This window comes from Mustela erminea, chromosome 20 (assembly GCF_009829155.1).
Source record: "Mustela erminea isolate mMusErm1 chromosome 20, mMusErm1.Pri, whole genome shotgun sequence".
NCBI classification, from domain to species: domain Eukaryota; kingdom Metazoa; phylum Chordata; class Mammalia; order Carnivora; family Mustelidae; genus Mustela; species Mustela erminea.
The window spans coordinates 12,060,130-12,078,816 of NC_045633.1; the positions used below are offsets into that span (position 1 = coordinate 12,060,130).

An 18,687-nucleotide genomic window follows, 5' to 3' on the forward strand; every position below is an offset into this window, starting at 1 on the left:
GTCGTGTAAGGGGGAAAGGGCTTGGAAGGGAGATTATGTACCTAGGGCTCGCCTCTTGGGTTATCTGATTCTGGTCTTTCCTTGTCTTTGAGCTGTTTTACAGCTCTGTAAGTAGTAGTATAATGAGGCAAAAATAATGCTCGTGCACTTGCAAATCCTCAGCTAGCTAGTAGAGGTCTGACTGACTTATCTCTCTTTCAAGAAAACCCAGATTTACTTTCTGTTACCCCGTCGTATCGATATTCCTGATCTGTGTATTAGTCTCTTCTTCAGACTGTTGAATTCAGGTTGTAACATCTACTTGGTTCCCCCCAGGACTGAGCAGAATAAAATCTTCACCATGTAGGTCTTTAAAAATTTTTTCTTTTCTATATATATATATATGTGTGTGTGTGTGTGTGTGTGTGTGTGTGTATAAATTTTTTTAAAAGATTTTATTTGACAGACAGAGATCACAAGTAGGCAGAGAGGCAGGCAGAGAGAGAGAGGGAAGCAGGCTCCCCGCTGAGCAGAGAGCCCGATGCAGGGCTCAATCCCAGGACCCTGGGATCATGACCCGAGCCGAAGGCAGAGGCTTTAACCCACTGAGCCACCCAGGCTCCCCTGTTATATAATTTTTTTTTTTTTTAAAGTAGGCTCTATGCCCAGCACGGAGCCCAGAGTAAGGCTCAAATTCATGACCCTGAGATCAAGACCTGAGCTGAAATGAAGAATCAGACGCTTAATCAGTTGAGCCCCAGGGCCCTGTGACATGTTTGTTTTTATATCATCATGAGAGTTGTGATTTTACCTTTTTCTGAAAATTATCTTTTTTTAAGGATTTGTGTATTTTTAGAGTGTGTGAACGGGGGAGGGGGCGCAGAGGGAGAGAGAGACCATCTCGGGCAGACTGCCCACTGAGTGTGGAGCCAGAGGTGGACGTGGTGTTTGATCCCACCACCCTGAGATCATGACCTTGGCTGAAACCAAGAGTCAGCTGCTAAACCAACTGAGCACCGCCCCCCTGCCAGGCGCCCCTGAAAATTACCTTTTAACAATAACAAAGATACGTTAATGTTTTTCTGTGTTCTCTCAAATATGCCCTGTCTCTTGCCCTATGCCCCATTAGAACTGTGGGTGAATTTCTCCTGCTACTGCCACATCATCGTGTAGTAGCCGGCTGTTTCTTTGAGAAACATGAACGAGCAAACAATTATCTTTTCTAAATATAGATGATTGTGTTTCAGAAAAGGAGTTACATTAATGGAGAGGCTGGTCCATCTAATACTGGGTATGCCTCTCTCAATCCAGGACAAATTTTAGAACCATGTTTGCTAATCATAATAGCAGTAGTATCTTTTGTATTCAGAAATGGATGGCAGATCTAGGGCAACAGGACTCGTGGGTTGAATTGTTCTGCCAAGAGCAAGGACAGAGTTACAGTTGAGGATTTAGTAATTTATTTTACTGAGAGTAATTTATTTTACTGAGAGTTTTCAGGTCTGGGGGAGGAGTTCCTTTATTAGGAAGGAAACTCTGGGGGCGCCTGGGGTGGCTCAACTGGTTAAGCATCTGCCTTTGGCTCAGGTCATAATCTTGGGGCCTTGAGATCAGGCTCTGCATGGGGCTTCCTGCTCAGCCCGGAGTGTGCTTCTCCCTCTCCTGTTGTTCCTCACCCCTGCTCATGCTTCCTCTTTCTCTCAAATAAATAAAATAAAATAATATTGTAAAAAGGAAGGGAACTCTTATTTACTTAGCTCCTTTTGAATAGACAGGATAAATGGGTTCAAGTTTTGGTTCTGCGCAGCTTGAGCATTTGGGAATATCACCGTCCTTGTGGGGCAGGAATATCTCGTCCATTGAAAAAGGAGTGGGGAGGGGGCACCTGAGTGGCTCAGTCATTTAAGCATCTGACTCTTGATTTCAGCTGAGGTCATGATCTCAGGGTTGTGAGATCAAGCCCTCACGTTGGACTCTGCACCCAGCACAGAGTCTGCCTGAGATTTTCTCTCTCCCTCTCTTTCTGCCTCCCCCCACCGTCACTCATGCACACGCATGCGTGCACACACACACACACACACACACACACTTTCCCTCTCTCTCTCTCAAGTAAATAAGTAAATAAATAAATAAAATCTTTATAAAAAAGGGATGTGAGGAAGTGGGCTAACTGTACTAAAGGCTACTCAGGGGATTCTAATGTATAGTCAGAGCTGAGAATCACACAGAGCTAGGCTATCTCCAGAAATAACAATTTTTGTCTTATGCCCTGTAGAAGGAATAGAACCGTAAACACTTTAATAGGCAGACACATACACACAGTCGTTTGTTTTTTTTTTTTTAAAGATTTTATTTATTTATTTGACAAACAGAGATCACAAGTAGGCAGAGAGGCAGGCAGAGAGAGAGGAAGGGAAGCAGGCTCCCCGCTGAGCAGAGAGCCCGATGCGGGGCTCGATCCCAGGACCCTGAGATCATGACCGAGCCGAAGGCAGAGGCTTTAACCCACTGAGCCATCCAGGTGCCCCCACACAGTCATTCTTAAGAAGAGGAGAGGACACCCAAATCATCGGGAATACTGATAAATAAATACTGGAATACAGGAATACTGATAAATAAATTTCTCAGGACACGTCTACGCTAAAGAAATTCATCCGGTATATTAAAGGAACCATGTGTTCCGTCTCCTCTCCACCCCACCAAACCAAGGGCTCATTTCAGTTCCCAAGAATGGAGATGTCATCTGTTACCCATTGTGCTGTTTTCTTGGTCCCTTTCATTATGGTCTGTGCACTCTTTGGGGTAGTCATAGAGAAAAAAAAATGGTCAGTCCCTGGACAGAGCTTTCCAGAGAAAACCTTGAGTCCATGTTCTCCAGGCTGACATAAATCCCCCTCATTTTGGTAGCAGAGCTAAGAGTTGATGTTTATCTCCCTGAAACATTTTCTTTGTTGTCAGTGTAAGCGACAATTTCTTCTTCACTTCAATTTGTAGTGAATAGAAATCCTCCCAGGCAGGAATGCCTTGAGGAAAATCGAATCCATTTTGCATGGGGAGATTTCTTTAGGCTTTAGGGAGCTCATAATCGGGTTTCTCTTGGCTTACTCCTGAACACAGCCCATACAGTTTTTATCAACAGTACTTTCTGTGCATGTGAACAGAAAACTGTGAGGAGAAAAAGAGGCCAGAAACCTTGGGACCAAAATGCAGAGATGGGGTAGAAAAATCTTTGGAATCGTCCGCATCACAAAATTAGGGTGTCTGTATCAAAAAGGAATTACATCTGAACGGCGCCTCTCAGCTGGGGACAAGTCCTCCCCTCTCGTGAATATCTGGCAATGTTGGGAGGTGGTTTTTTGTTGTCACAATTGGGCAGGAGTGCAGGGGGTGGTACTACTTGGCGTCTAATGGGCAGAGGCCAGAAATGTTGCTGGCCATCCTACAATGCCTGGGACAGCCCCCACAGTACAGCGTGATCCAGCTCCAAATGTTAATGTCAGTAAGGCCAAGGTCGAGAAATCCTGGACAAAGGAACTCCACAAATTTCTCTCCAGCCCTAAGACCTCATGCTAAAACATGATGTCCAGTCCAAAATCCCAAGTCTCTTGTTAGGGACTTAATTGTCCCTCCAAATTCCTGTTTTAAGGCCTTAGCACCGCCCCCCCCATGTGACTATAGTTAGAGGTAAGGCCTATAAGGAGGTAATTAGGTTTAATGAGGGGGTGGCTGGGTGGCTCAATAGGTTAAGCATCTGCCTTTGGCTCGGGTCATGATCTCAGGGTCCTAGGATGGAGCCCTACATCGGGCTCCCTGCTCAGCAGGAGTCTGCTTCTCCCTCTCCCTTTGCCTGCTGCTCCCCTTGCTTGTGCTCTTTCTCTCAAATAAATAAAATCTTTTTTAAAAAACCACTACACCCAGTGAAAGAAGCCAGCTTACACACTGATCCATTCCATTTATCTGAAGCATCCAGAAAAGGTAACTGCATAGAGACAAAAAGCAGTTGCCAGGGACTAGGGGAAGGGTGATGGGGAGGGACTGCTGCATGGGTACACGCTTTCTTGGGAGTAGCTGGAGGCAGGGGTTGCCTAAGACGGTGGACGTGCTACATGCCACTAACTTGTACACTTCAGTGTTCAGCATTCATTTTATAGTATTGTTGAGTTTTATCTCAGTTTTTTAAAAAAATCTCTATTTCTGTAGAGAAGAAAGACACATAAAACTAAACCAGTCCTGGCTAAGCATTTGGGAAATAACAAAAACCCTGCTCTAAGGCAGAACTGATCCCTGGGAAAGCAGACGTCTTAGCTCTTGGAACCCAGCCCGGGGCCGCCCTGGGCCGGGGCTGAGCCGCTCTTATAGATGGTGGATGGCGGATGGCATTGCACCGGATTTAACCAGCAGGACATGCTCTGGGAACACCTTCCCTAGGTCTGTGGCAACAGGTTGAAGATGGACGGATCCCTGCTCGGTGGGCGGCTGGTTTCCAGCAGGAACACAGCACTGCAAACACCCCAGTGGGAGAACTCGTCATATGGGGTGCTGGGCATGCAAAAACCAAAGAGAACCAAAATGGGAATCAGTTTTGTTCCTTGTCAAAATGATGGCTACTTTCTAAGGACCACCTGGTAAAAGCATTTCACCCCTAGAGTGGGGGCCTGGGCAGATCTCCAACTTCAGCTGTCTTAATTCCTTCCAGGACTAAGGAGGATGCTAGAATGTCTCTGCCCTCCCTCCTCCAAATTCATATGTGAAAAATCTCACCCTCAAGGTGGTGGTGTTTGGAGGTGGGACCTTTGAGACGTGATTAGGTCTTGAGGGTGAAGTTATTATGAATGGAATTAGTGCCCTGATCAAGGAGACCCTAGAGAACTCCCTCTATGCTCGGCCATGTGAGGACGCAGCTACGAGACAATCTGTGAAGCAGGTCCCCAGCAGGCACACAACCCGCAGATGCCCTGACCTTGGACGTCTAGCTTCTGGAACCATAAGCAAGAAATTTCTGTTTTTCATACCCCCCCCACCCCCCAGTTTGTGGCTTTTTGTTACAGCATCCTGAGCTGTAACAGGAAGCAACACAGGAGTTGAGGAAAGCCTCTAGATCTCTGCCTCTCCTGATTATTGCCTTTTTCCCAAATTTGTCTCTGAGACCGGGATTATGGGGAGTGAGCAGTTTCATTTTTCAGCACTGGGAACCACCAGGGGGAAACTGGGAAGTGCAAAGAGAGAAGATCTAAAAGAACATGGTCCACCCTGGGATGACCCAGATTCTTAAAATAGAGCTCCACAAACTATTGCAGATGCCTTTCCTTTTTTTAAAAATGGGAAATTGCAATGGAATTTAATATGCTTGGACATTTACAAATCATTGTAGAGGAAAAGGTATGAACTTCTTAACCAGAAAGTCTAGAGATTCAAATCCCTTCATTCTTGACTAATGAGGCAAGATTTCCATCTCTAAGCTCCTGGATATATATCTGTACACACACACACACACACACACACACACACACACACACACACACACTGCTTGATCTTTGTAGGATTGTGGTGAAGATTAAGTCCGAGGAAATTCTCTCTCAATTCTGGGACCCACCTTTCCCAGCACATTTTAACCTTTCTGACGTTAGGATGCTTCTTCCCCACCCCACAAATGTGTAACTTTGCACAAATAGATAAGTGTGTTAATATCAGAGGATTTTTTTTTTGCCAGGGAAATAGCTGTTTAATTTTCTTTTTTCCCTGGCTGATGGCTGCCGTCTCCTCTTCCTTCCCTCACATCAGCCCTGCCTCCAGTCCCTTCCCCCAGGTAGCCTATGGCATCAACTTACTATGCATCCTTCTGTGTTTTTCTCTTCCTAATAAAACCGCACACAGACGCATGCACATAAATGCTATATATTGTATGTGCTAGAGAGACAGAGACATAGAGAATTTTGTTTTACAGAAACGAGATCCTGTTACACACGTTTTCCTGGGTCTCCTTTTCCTCCCCCAATCATACTTCTAAGACAACTGGTCTTCCTCTACCTTTTTTCCTTTTTAATGGCTTTGCAGCATTGCACAAAGATGAACAATTTATTCATGTATCCTGCTACTGATGGGCCTTCATTTTGTGTCCATTTTTTAAAAAATTTTGTGCACATATGTTTTTGTATGCTGGTGTTTTTATTTCTGTTGGACACAGTCCCAGGAGTCGGAACTGCTAGGTCAAAGCATCTGAGCATTTTAAATTTTAATAGATGTTATCCGGTGGCTTTCCAAAAAAGCCTGGAACACTCCAAACAGTTCCACCAGCGGCGTCTAAGATGACTCTGTTCTCTGCATGAAATTAAAAGGTCTTTTAATGGCCCGGTATATTTAATGCGGCCATGCTGGGTTTTGGTTCTGTGGTTGCAAAAAGATCTGAGCAACTCTGAGCGGCGTGCCCGCCTCTGTGGACATCTAATTGTCAAGGAGATATGACTCAGACATTAAGCACCTAGCCAAGCCTACTCCCATCGTGACACTGTTAGTACAGGGCCAGTTGGCAATAATCAGTGCCTATTCCTGTTATTTTGTATCAGATCTGAAAATCTTGCCTCTTTCCCTGGAAGCAGGAAAGCAAGGGCTCTTGCTCATCTAACTACAGCCTCGGGAACAAACTGTCTAAACCAGGGGACAGGCAGACAATTCAGACCAAGATTCCAGCTAACTTTACTCTTTAGTTTGATGATTTCAGAGGTTTGCAAAACATGATTAAATCCTTTGCACCTCAGTCTTTGTGGATTAACAGCCCCCTAACTCGGCAACTATTGATTGAATGAGAGGCTTCTAAGTGCCGGCCAGTGTGGTCGATGCCGCGCATTCAGCACTGAACAGCGACATATGACATCCAGGGTTTCTGCAATCATTGTTCTTGCAAGAAGATGGGATCACATCACTGCACTTGGATTTGCCCATAAAATGTGGTTTGACCCCATTAGGACTCATCTTCTCAAAGGCCTTCAGAAATACCCATCTAGCAAAACAACTGAATTCATCTCTGGACAGCATTTCATTAAGAACGCATTGGGTCACCCAACTGACCTGAATCCTGTTTCCAAAAGACTAAGAGGGACAGCCTCATCTCTTGGTCCTTTGGTTCAGCACCCCTGGAAACAGGGACCGCCCCCTGTAGACCCCTTCTTCTCAGCTTGGTTGAGGTGTAACTGACGATATCGTAAGATCTCGTAAGATCACATTGTGGTGATTTGTTACGGAGATACAGTATGAAAGAACTCCTATCATCTAGGGATTAACATATCCATCATCTCCTGACCTACTGATCTCGTGTGTATGTGTGTGTGTGTGTGTGTGTGTGAGAAAGAGAGAGAGAACATCTAAGTTCTACTCTTAGCAAGTTTCAATTAATTATAGGATATGGTGTTATCAACTGTAGTCACTAGGTTTTACATTAGATCCTCTGCCCTTACTCCTCTTCTAAATGATAGTTTGCCCCTTTTACCAACCCCTTTCTCTCATTCCCTCATCCCCCAGCCTCTGGCAACTGCTTCTCTACTACGTTTCTCTGAACTTGGCTTTTTCTTCTTTTTCTTTTTTTAGATTCCACATATAAGTGAGATCGTGCAGGCTTTGTCTTTTTCTGTCTGATTTATTTTACTTAGCTTAATGCCCTCAAGGACCATCCATTGTCTCAAAGGGAACATGGCAGGATTTCCTTCTTTCTCCTGGTTGAATAATATTGCTTTGGATATACACACCACATCTTCTTTATCCATTCATCTGTTAGTGGACATGTAGATTGTTTCCATATCTTGGCTGTTAGGAATATTGCTGCAATGAACATGGGAGTGCTGATATCTCTTCAATATCTTGTTTTCATTTCTTTCAAATATATACCCAGAAGTGGGATTTCTGGATCATATGGTAATTCTATTTTTGCCAGTAGACCTTAAATCACTTTGAAGGCAGGAACTGTAAACATCTTACTCAAAATGCTACTCAATAAAATATTCTCAAGAGCTTAGCACAATAATCGGCATATAAGAGGCCAGCAATAAATATGCTGTTGACTGGATGAGGGAATGAATGGGTAGATGGGCAAGTGGGTGAATGAATGACTGACCTACTCAAGGATTTCAAGTAAATGCACAGAACTGTGATTATTTTGCAATTTTGATGTTATGGAATCTAGACACAAGTATTACCATTTGGGTTTCTTTGCTTTTGGGGTTTTGTTGTTGTTTGGGGTTTTTGTTTTTGTTTTTCTTTTTTTTTTTTTTTTGAGAGAGAGGCAGAAGAGTGGGGGAAGGGGTGGGCAGAGACACAGAGAGAGAATCTCAAACAGGCTCCATGCTCAGTGAGGAGCCTGATGCAGGGATCCATCTCACAACCCTGAGATCATGACCTGAGCCTAAATCAAGAGTCAGATGCTTGGGCGCCTGGTTGGCTCAGTCAGTTAAGCGTCTGCCTTTAGCTCAGGTGATGATCCCAGGGTCCTGGGATCGGGTCCTGCATCAGGCTACCTGCTCAGTGGGGAGCCTGCTTCTCCCAGTGCCTGCTGCTCCCCCTGCTTGTGTATTCTCTCTCTCTGATAATAAATAAAGAAAACCTAAAAAAAATTAAGTAGAAAAAAAAAGAGTCAGATGCTTAACCAGCAGAGCCCCCAGGTGCCCCAAGACATATCATTTAAAATGCAGTTGGTTGTGTGTTACACAAATAAAAAATGCACCTGGAAACCTTGGTCTAGGGCAAATCACCTCCACTATTAGATCCTTGCTCAGTCCTTACTGGCTTAACCCCTTCCCTGGGGTGAGTCCTTAACCTGTTAACCCACATCCCAAAGGACAAGACAGTTCCAGCTCTTAGCCCTTCCTTGTAAAGAGTAAATGAGAAAACACAGGAAAAGTATGAACTAGAAAGTGCTGTATGAATGTACGGGGTCATTATTCTCCCCATACACACAATGCCTGCACCTCTTCGAGCCCTATTGAAAGTGAGAGTGGGCAGCACAGATGCCGGTGTATTTGAACCCTAAGACTCCAGGCTAACCACACTGTTATTCCCTCCCTACCACACTGTGGCTCGTAGGAGACGCTCCTTCTTTTCTCCCTGTAATCGAGTACTAATGTCTTCTCCCTTCGGGATATCTGATTCACCCCTTCCTCCCCGCCCACTGCCTCTGCTTTAAGAACCCAGCCTAGGTGACCTCATGACCAGATGTTTCCAGAACCCTCCAGCTTCCCTGCCCTTCCATCCAGGGTGCAACCACTGCCAGACAAGTCTTTCTGAATGCTACTTTCTAAATGTTACCTCTGTCCCTTGTCCTGCTCCAGACACCTGGCATGATTACTCTGGCTGAGGGTAGCGACCCTGTTCAACCCACCTCGGCCCTCATGACTCCTCTTCCTCTTTGGATTTTCTTTGTTACCATATGAGGCAGGTCCTGTGATTAGCTCCATTTTATAGAGGAGAAGACCGAACTTCAGAGAGGTTAAGGAAGCAGCCCAGGACCACACAGCTTATGAGGGGTAAAGCCAGGATTCAAATGTAGGCAGCAGTTCCACTCTCAAACACGACCCTAATCGGCCCCTCTGTTGCCCAAGAATTCAGAATCAGTACTAAGAGACACGAAGCTGTACTAGAAGCACTAACTGACCTTACCCATCTGAATGAATAGGAACCCCAGCTACTCCCAGGACATCAAGAAGGGAGCAGGACTCAGTTACCCAGGCTTGGGTTCAAGTTCCAACTCTGCCCTCTATGGGCAGAGTGACCTTAGGCAAGTTGCTGAACCTCCCTGAGTCCCAATTTCCTCATCTGTAAAATGGAATAAATAATCTCCGTGTACTTCACATCACAAGATGTTTTGTAAGGATTGAACTAGAGGATGTATATAAACACATCCATGAAGTAGGCATGTAGGAAGTTTCTGTGCGGGTTAGTTTTTATAATCATTCCCTTCTACTTCCCTTAGAATAATTGTTTTTTTCTCCTTTAACCATCCCTATGTGTACAGACATTTTAAGAAAAAAGTAATTATTAGTAAGTCTGACTCTGATTCATTCAAACTTATTCTAAGAATCTGGTCCTTATGTGCCCCCCTGGACCCTGCAGGAAAGTTTTGTCTCAACGTGGTGAGCCTTCTACATCCTGCTGCTTCAGTCTGTGTCTTCACACATGTTGTTCCCTCTGCCTGGAACGCTGTTCCTTGCAATCACTAATGAAATACTGTTCATTTTTTTTTTAATTTTTTTATTTGTCAGAGAGGCAGAGAGCACAAGCAGGCAGAGTGGCAGGCAGAGGCAGAGAGAGAAGCTCCCCGCTGAGCAAGGAGCCTGAATTACTCTTCATCTTTGCAGGCTGCTTTAAGAACCACTTTCTCTCCCAGACCCCAGAACAGATCAGTGGTATTTGGTACACTCCCATTTCTCAGAGGAGGAAATTAAGGTGTAGGGAAGGTAGGTGACTGGGCTCCGATCATGAGGCGAAAATGCAGCAGAAGGAGGCCTGGAACACAGACAACCTGAGAACTCCTTAAGGGTGGGGCCTGGGTGTTTTTCCTCTCTCTGCCTCTGAAGCTAGCACAGGGGCTCAAGCCTGCTGCATAAGTGAATAGTGGAGGAACAAATGAACCATTTGGGCAGCATCCCTGTGGGAGCTCTGTGAGCACTGGTCTGCGTGGCTACATGATTACCATCTGCCCGTGCTGGTCTCCAACTCGCAGGCTCTTCCAGATAATAGAGATCGACATCTGTGAACCACACAGACCTGAGTCCCAGGACTTGAGAGCCAATGAGAAAGAAACAGGAAAAAAAAATAAAAGGACCCTAGTGCATGGACCCTGGCCTTAGGGATCCCCACTTCTCTGTCTGGGGCTGGGCAGCTCACTGAAATGCCCTTCTCTCCACTAATATCCCTCGAAACCCTGCTTAACCTTCAGGCCCAGTGCAGACAATCCTTGCTGTCACGCTGGGGTCCCCAAGGAAGAGCAGAGCTCTCTTTCCTCATTTTCCCCCGTCCCTTCATTTCACATTTGTTTCTTGTTACTGGTATTACAGATTATGCTGTTCTTTACTTCTGTGTCTCCATGCTCCCCAAATCTGGAAGCTTCCTAAGGATAGGGGGCTGTGTCTTATCTCATTTTTATTCTCTGCAGCATCTATGCTAGGCATAACAGACACAGGCGAGGAACGTTTACAGTCACAGATGGCTAGAGTGGCAGGGGGCTTGACCTCTGCCACGTACCAGCTTTGGGACCTTGAACAAGTTTCTCAACCTCCTGAAGCCCTGATGTCCCCACCTTTAAAAGGGGAGTGAGAATTCAGCTGACATAATAGGGTTGTTATGAGAATTTAATAAGCTCAAGTTCACAGCTAGAGCTCATTAACTACCATTATTATTAATAAGTCTTTAATAACTAATCAGAGACCAAGAAGAGGCACAAATAGTTTTTTCTTCAATTAATACTTAAGAAAGAAATGCTTGCAAAAATGAAACAACGGGGGCATCTGGGTTGCTCAGTCATTCAAGCACCTGCCTTTGGTTGAGGTCATGATCATGGGGCTCCCTGCTCCAAGGGCAGCCTGCTTCTCCCTCTCCTTCTGTCCCTCTCCCCTGCTCCTACTCTCCCTCTCACTCTCTCTCAAATAAATAAATTTAAAGCAATGAAACAACAGTATGAACACAGAGAAACATAAATAATTGGATTTGATCCACGTGCATACTAGATAACGATCAAGTTCATAATCTTCGCGTTCCTGCTACATAGTTCCTGCTGTAAATTACACATCCGCTGTCCATCCAGCCTAGAGCAGAGATGGTCACAGTTCCTCAATCTTTTTTTTTTTTTTTTAAAGATTTTATTTATTTATTTGACAGAGAGAAATCACAAGTAGATGAAGAGGCAGGCAGAGAGAGAGAGAGAGGGAAGCAGGCTCCCCGCTGAGCAGAGAGCCCGACGCGGGACTCGATCCCAGGACCCTGAGATCACGACCCGAGCCGAAGGCAGTGGCTCAACCCACTGAGCCACCCAGGCGCCCACAGTTCCTCAATCTTAAGCCAGAGCTTGGTCTCCCACCAGACAGCCAGAGCTGCCCTACCCCTTGTCATACCTTTCACACTCATGGAAATTCCTACCACTTACCAATGGGATTGATGAAGGAAAAATTAGGACCACAGCAAAGGATAATTACATTGACCCTCACTTGCCCCTGTGGTCTTATTCTCTATCCAGGAGTTTATGTGACCTTTTAAAATACAAAACCCAGCTCATGTTAGTCTCCTGCTTAACACTCAGCAGTAGCTTCTTCCATAAAAGGAATAAAATATGTACTTTTTTTGGTAACCACAACCTACAAGTCCCTACCCAGTATGGCTCCCCTCTGATTCATCTCCATTGTCTTCCTTGACTCTCTGGGTGCCAGCCACCTTGGCCTTCTGTCTCTTCCTCTAACAAGGCAAGGACCTTTGCATTTGATCTCTGACATTTACTGGCAAAATGTCACCTTCTTAGAGAAGCATTTCCCGACCACCAGATGGGAAATATTCCTCCCCTATTATTTCCCATGTAACACCATTTGAGCTACATTATTTGTTTGCCTGTGTATTATCTGACCCCTTCACTTCCCTGAACAGAAGCTCCCCATGGGCGGGAACCTTGTCTGCCTTGCTCAACACTGTATCTGAAGCCCCTAGAACACTTTCTGGCAGTCACAAAGCACTCAATACCTATTTGTTGAATGAATACATGGGGAATGGGCGGGAGGAACAGATTAAGTCATTTTTCACTTTTTATTTTTCTATTTCAGATGAATTTCAGTTTTTTTAATGAAGTGCACATACTAGTCTGTACACTTGAAAAAAGAAATCATGCCAGAACAAAATAAAACTGAGACAATAAAATTAGCATTGTTAATCAGACAGATGAAAGGAACATAAAACCTTTGCCAAGAATCGATTACGTAGATCACCGGCAATCCATGTTATTTCCACCCCCCCACTGTTAATACCTGAAACATTGGCCAGTGGAATGACCTGCTTGCTAGTCAGCACACACCCTTGGACTTTTAAATAATTGTCACCTCCCCTGGTGTTTCAGTTCTCTGCTTTATTCCAGTCCCCCACTCTCAGCTCATTTATTTCTACCTCCGTGCTTTTGCCAATGCTTTTACCTCTAAGGGCATTTCCTCCCCGCTGTTCCAGTGCCTACCCCACCCACCCCCACACCCCACATTTCCTCTGTCCAAAATCTTGATCACCCTTTAGGGGACATGAAAACCTATTGTGAAATGGCTATGACCACAGACAATTGTGCTTTAAAAAGCTCCACGCTTTTTCAGAAGTCACCTTGTCTTTGTGTCTCTCTCAATTAATTACAGTTGGTTGAAAGCAATAGTTTTATACATCGAACCACACTGAAATGTCACTATCCATTTTCCAACTGAGTAAAAAGAAACAAACAAACAAACAAACAAAAACCTAACTCGCTGCTAGGGGCAAAATGCTGTCTCAGGTGGATGCAAGCAATTGCTTCGAATCCTTCTCAAAGGAGAATATACCAGGTGGTTTGCAAGGGTTCAAAAGTCATTCCTCCAAACATTCCCAGGAGGAGGAACGTGGTGTATATACAATCATTATCTGCGATTTACAAAGCAATGGACACAAGCAAGAACTGACTGGTGAGCTCGGAATAACCCTCTCCCATGCTGTTGGGCACCATCCGCTTATGTCCTATCACGACAGCCTTATAGCATTGAGTGCCTACAGTGTGCCAGACTCTGTGCTGAATGCATTATATACATTATTCCATTAAACCTCCTGACAGCCTGAAGTGATCATTATGATTATCATCCTGTTGGGGGAGGTTATGGAGAGGACATGACCACCATTTGACCCAAGAACTGCCCCCCCCCAGCAACTGCAGACTCCTCACTACCTCCCCTGTCCTTGAAATGTACAAGCATTTTCGCAGCAGGAGCTATTCCAAGGGCACAGCCTTGAAAGAGTAAGGTGTTTCCAGGACCATCTGGAAGTATATATAACTGAACCCTATTCAGGCCTGCATGAAACTATGAAACTATTTAAGATTCTGGTGGGTAGGTATGGAGATCTACTTGCCTTGCGGCCACCTATAAATTTCCTTGCTGATTACACCTGCCACCTGTCTCTCTGGAGCATCCTGACTCTGTCTCTCCTTCCTTCCTCTCCATGTGTGGGGGTTCTGAATTTCACCTTGGAGAAGCTCCCAACATCTCAAGCCAACATATCCCCATTTTACAGATGAAGTAACTGACACACAGAGAGTTTCACCAGTTTCACCAATTTCTAACAAAGCAACAAAGTGTTAGAACCGGTTTGGACCCATTTAACCAGATTTCAAAACTCCCATTCTTGCCATACGAAATGTATCTTCCATCTAAAAACTATAGTTAAAATTGAAGATAATAGTTCATACAACTTATCCTGAAAATGACCAGTTCTGCAATCTTTTCCCCCCTTTTAAAATTGTTTTTAAGGGGTGCCTGGGTAGCTCAGTTGATTATGTGTCTGACCATTCGTTTCGGCTCAGGCATGACCTCGGGGTTTTGGGACTGAGCCCTGCGTGGGGATCTGCAGTGGGCATGGAGTCTGCTTGAAATTCTCTCTCTACCTCTCCCTCTGCCCCTCCAGCTCATGCTCTCTCTCTCTTTCTCAAATAAATAAATCTTTAAGAAGAAGAAGAAAAAAAAGACTTAAAAATAAAAAAGGTCAGATTGCAGACAAAAGTCCAGAGATCAAAGCTTTCTAAAGGTAACAACCACAGATTTATGATTCAAAAGGGGACTCTGGATGGGTGCCTTAAGAATATTTCAAGTTCAAGTGGGAGGGGAAAAAAGCAGATTTGGGGATCCATGCAAAAGGAGATCAGAAACTGTAGTCTTGTATGTGAATGGGAAGCAAAAGTCAGAGTCTTTGATGGTTTGGAACAGAGAAGATGAGAAAGCCTTTCTACTAGGCTTTTAATGGTTTGCAGCCTAAGACTCAGAAGGATAAAAATTTCAGGAGCTAATATGCTTTACATTAGGTGTTCAGTGTGATTTTCCTGTATGTTTGAAAACTGTCCTAGCAAAATGGTGAGAAAATAAAAAGCTGTAAGAGAATGATTAGGGAACCGACCATCATGGCAGTTTGAGTCCAGTGTGTTCTTTATGCAGTGCCTTGCAAAGGATGGAAGGATGGAATCTGTTGCTTCTACAGATGTAGTAATAAAATAATTGAAGCAGCTGACATGTACTGAGCTCTTAAACCTTGAGCTCGACATATACCCTCTTACTGAGTTTTTGCAGTGGAGCTATAAGGTAAGTCCTGTTACCATCCCCATTTCAGAGAACCGAGGCAGAGTAAGGCTTAGAAATGTGCCTTGAGTCAGTCCCATAGGCAGCGAGGGGCAGAGCCAGCATTCAAACCCAGAGCATATTTGAACACGGCTTCCACTCTGCAAGGACCCAGCATTCTTTCAAGGCCACTAGGGGCTCCAGAGACCAAAAGGGTGGCCGTGTACTTGTATATGTTCTGAGACTCACACAGATTTGAGAGAGCTTCCTGAAACTGTGAAAGCAACAAACCTTAATGTTAAAAGCGGAGAGGGGCTCTGGGTTCAAATCCTGCCTCTGAAACTTCCCCGTCACGGCTCCTAGCAAGCCGTGCTTTTTCCAGCTGCAGATGGGGAGTCACAGAATTCACCCGGGACGTAGCTGTGGGGACTGAATGAGATAATGCCTTTAAAGTTTATAGCACAGAACCTGGTGCATGTCTGTCTTAGCAATAAAAGGCAGCCATTGTGGGGATTATTCTGAGCTTGTAGGAAGCAGAGGCCCTCAGCCCCCGTGTCACGCCAAAGTACCAAAGCCAACGGGGTTTGAAAGGAGGAAAGAGGAGGAAGGATCCAGATTTTAAAAGGAGCAAGAAAAGAGGTTGGGAGCACTGTGGGTGCCAGGTGCAGAACGAAGGCATTTGATTGTGATTTCAACTTGAACCCTTGAGAACCAGAATACAGTTGACCCATTCTAGGAAGATTTTCTGAATTTGCCGTAACAGGTGTGGAGAAGGAGCGTGTGCACACACACACACACACACACACACACACACACGCATGGACCCACACCGTCTTCTACCAAGTCAAAACAGGAGCACACTCAATACTTTGATTCCAGCGTAGCTCTGCGACTGGAGATGAGCACAGTTACCCAGAGCCAAGGCAGGAAGCTGAGGGTCCTTGAGAAGGGTGAGAGGCCCTTCCCAGCCCGGCAGGAGGCAGCGTGCTAGGGGGAGCCCTGGAAAGACAGGGGCACCACAGCCCTGGCTTTGCAGGGAGGGCTGGTGCCCCTGTGGGGCCCTTGCGGCTGCCTCTATACTCGAAAGCACGAGTTTTAACCGCTGCGTCCTATTCATGAACAACAAAAATCCTTGGTTTATCTGCAAACACTGTGGACACCTAAATACCGTAGACAGACTCGGCAAATAAAGTCGGCCCGTTTCAGAAGTGCCTTCTAGGATTATACCCAAACCAAAGACTGAAGGAGTCAAGGGAGAAAGGAGAAGGGCGCACACAGGGTTAACCTTCCCCTAACCCTTTCTGTCCCACCCGCGACCCAGGAGAAGGCGGGGGAAGAAAAGCTGGGGGTTTCAGGTGTGCCCTAAACCTCGCGGCGCCGGGGGAGAAACACGGCAGAAACCCAGCGGACACTCCCCCCTCCAGGGACGTGGGCGCTTTCCAGGATGGTCCGACCGCTCCAGCGTCCTAGCGCATCCCAGGCGGAGAACCGGAGAACCGACTCTCCAATCTCGGCTGCGGGCAAGACCTTACTTTCCAAGACCAGCTGCGAGCTTACGGATCCGGGACTACCGAGTCCACCCCAGGCTCCCGGCTTGCTGCCTTGAGATTTCCCAAGCCTCCCGGCGAAGCCCAGCCTGGAGGGTTCCCCTTAACAAAAGGTTCGCGGAAGAGCGCGTCGCTGCGCAGCGCTGCGCATCCCCCCCAGCCCTGAAAGCCCCGCTGCGGGGGCGCTCCCCTTGGTCCGCTCCCCCACGATGCCTGCGCTCCTGCGACCACCGGTTCCAGCGCACGGATCCCCAACGGTTCCCCCCGCTTCCAACCGAGTACTCACTTCTCCCCAGTCCCTCCGCTGTCCACGCCGTCTCCTCCACCGCCCCATAGCGCCTCAGAGGCTTCTCGGTTTCCAGATGGGTGGACAGAGATTGCTTCAACTCCATCGCTGATCCCCGCGGGCAGGTCGACGGGTCCCCCTTTACTCCATCCCCGCCGCGGGCTGCAGGGAGGGAGGCGGCTCCAGCCAGCAGCGTTTTAAGGGGCCGGGCGTTCGTGACGCTGCTACATCTCTTCCGCCGTCAGGGCCGGGGAGCGCTGACTGGTACCCAGCGGGGGGGGGGGGGGGGATGTGGGGCGCATGCGCACTGGAGGCGAGAGGGGCTGGGGGGTTGGGTAGAGAGAAAGAGGGGCAGATGATAACTCTAAGAAGAACAACAAAAACAACAACTAAAACAGAACCAACCCAAAGGAAGTAAAAACACAGCCCCCGCCCGTGCTGAAGCCGGTGGTGATGCTTTGCCGGGACACTGCGCTGCTTTGTGATCTATCAGCGGGGCTGCTAGGTTTTGAGTGGGATTGGTGAGCGCCTCTCTAGCTGTGGGCGATGGATCCATCTTTGGTGGGGAGTGTGCAGAAGCTAGAGTGTGGTCCTGAATCTGTGGGGTTCTGAGCTTGGTCGGGTGCATTTTTGTGAGAATCTCTGGGCTTTTGCTTCTGCATGTAACTAGAATGTGGAATGGGAAAGTCTTGTTACCCCGATGCCCTGTGTCAACTCCCTCGGTGTTTGCATGAACTTGAGAGAGACATGAATATATTTTGGACACAAAGCTGCTTGGATCACGGATCTCTACTTTCCAGAAACTCAGAGGTTTATCTTAGCAACACAGCATGGAAGCATTAAGAATACAAAGTAAAATCAGCAGCTAGATTGATAAAAATGAGGAAGAGTTTATTGAATGAGGGCAGGGTGCTAAACTTCCTAAAAACTGAAACAGATGCTCTTTTCTCAGCCTTGTTTTACAGAGCATGAAACTGAGGTGCAAAAAGATGGTTTGCTTCAAGTTTCACGCTTACCGAGGGGCCTGGTCAGCAATTGAATCCGGACATAGCCTCTTTAGCAGACTGGTTTCTTACACCGCTGTGATATGGTGTTCTCTATGGCAGGAGGGGTGGGAAGGAGGCTGGAGGATATGAGTTGTTTGTTGTTGTTGCTTTTAAGATGTCATCAGGGGTAATTTTTATATCCGTTTAGCTTGTGGAAGTGTTGCATGGCCTAGTTGTTTAAGAAAAGTATTTAGCCACTGGTAGTAAGTATCCTTAAAAAGTCATTATCAATAGGGGTACCTGGGTGGCTCAGTCAGTTGAGTGTCCAACTCTTGGATTCAGCTTAGGTTGAGATCTCAGGATCAAGGGATCGAACCCTACACTGGGCTACATGCTCAGCAGGGAGTCTGCTTGGGGCTTCTCTCCCTCTGCTTCTCCCCCAACAGACACACACTTTCTCTCTCTCAAAATGAGCAGGGAAGTCTTAAAAAAAAAAAAAAGTTATTATCAATAATGAACTTCTAAATAGCTCATGGGAGAAAAAGGAAATAAAAATGAAAAATCATAAACTGTTTAGAGCTGATAACCATGAAAGT

At 46.1% G+C, this 18,687-nt stretch overlaps 1 protein-coding gene across 1 annotated transcript in view; it reads right to left on the bottom strand.

The window, feature by feature from the left end:
- The window catches only part of BMERB1 (bMERB domain containing 1), a 105,639-nt gene extending 88,254 nt beyond the window's left edge, over positions 1-17,385 (bottom strand). The window contains exon 1 of the mRNA XM_032328288.1: positions 17,106-17,385. Coding sequence (XP_032184179.1) covers positions 17,106-17,211 — 106 coding nt within the window. The 5' untranslated portion in view covers positions 17,212-17,385. The remainder of the gene's footprint in view (positions 1-17,105) is intronic.
- Between the last annotated feature and the right edge of the window lie 1,302 nt (positions 17,386-18,687).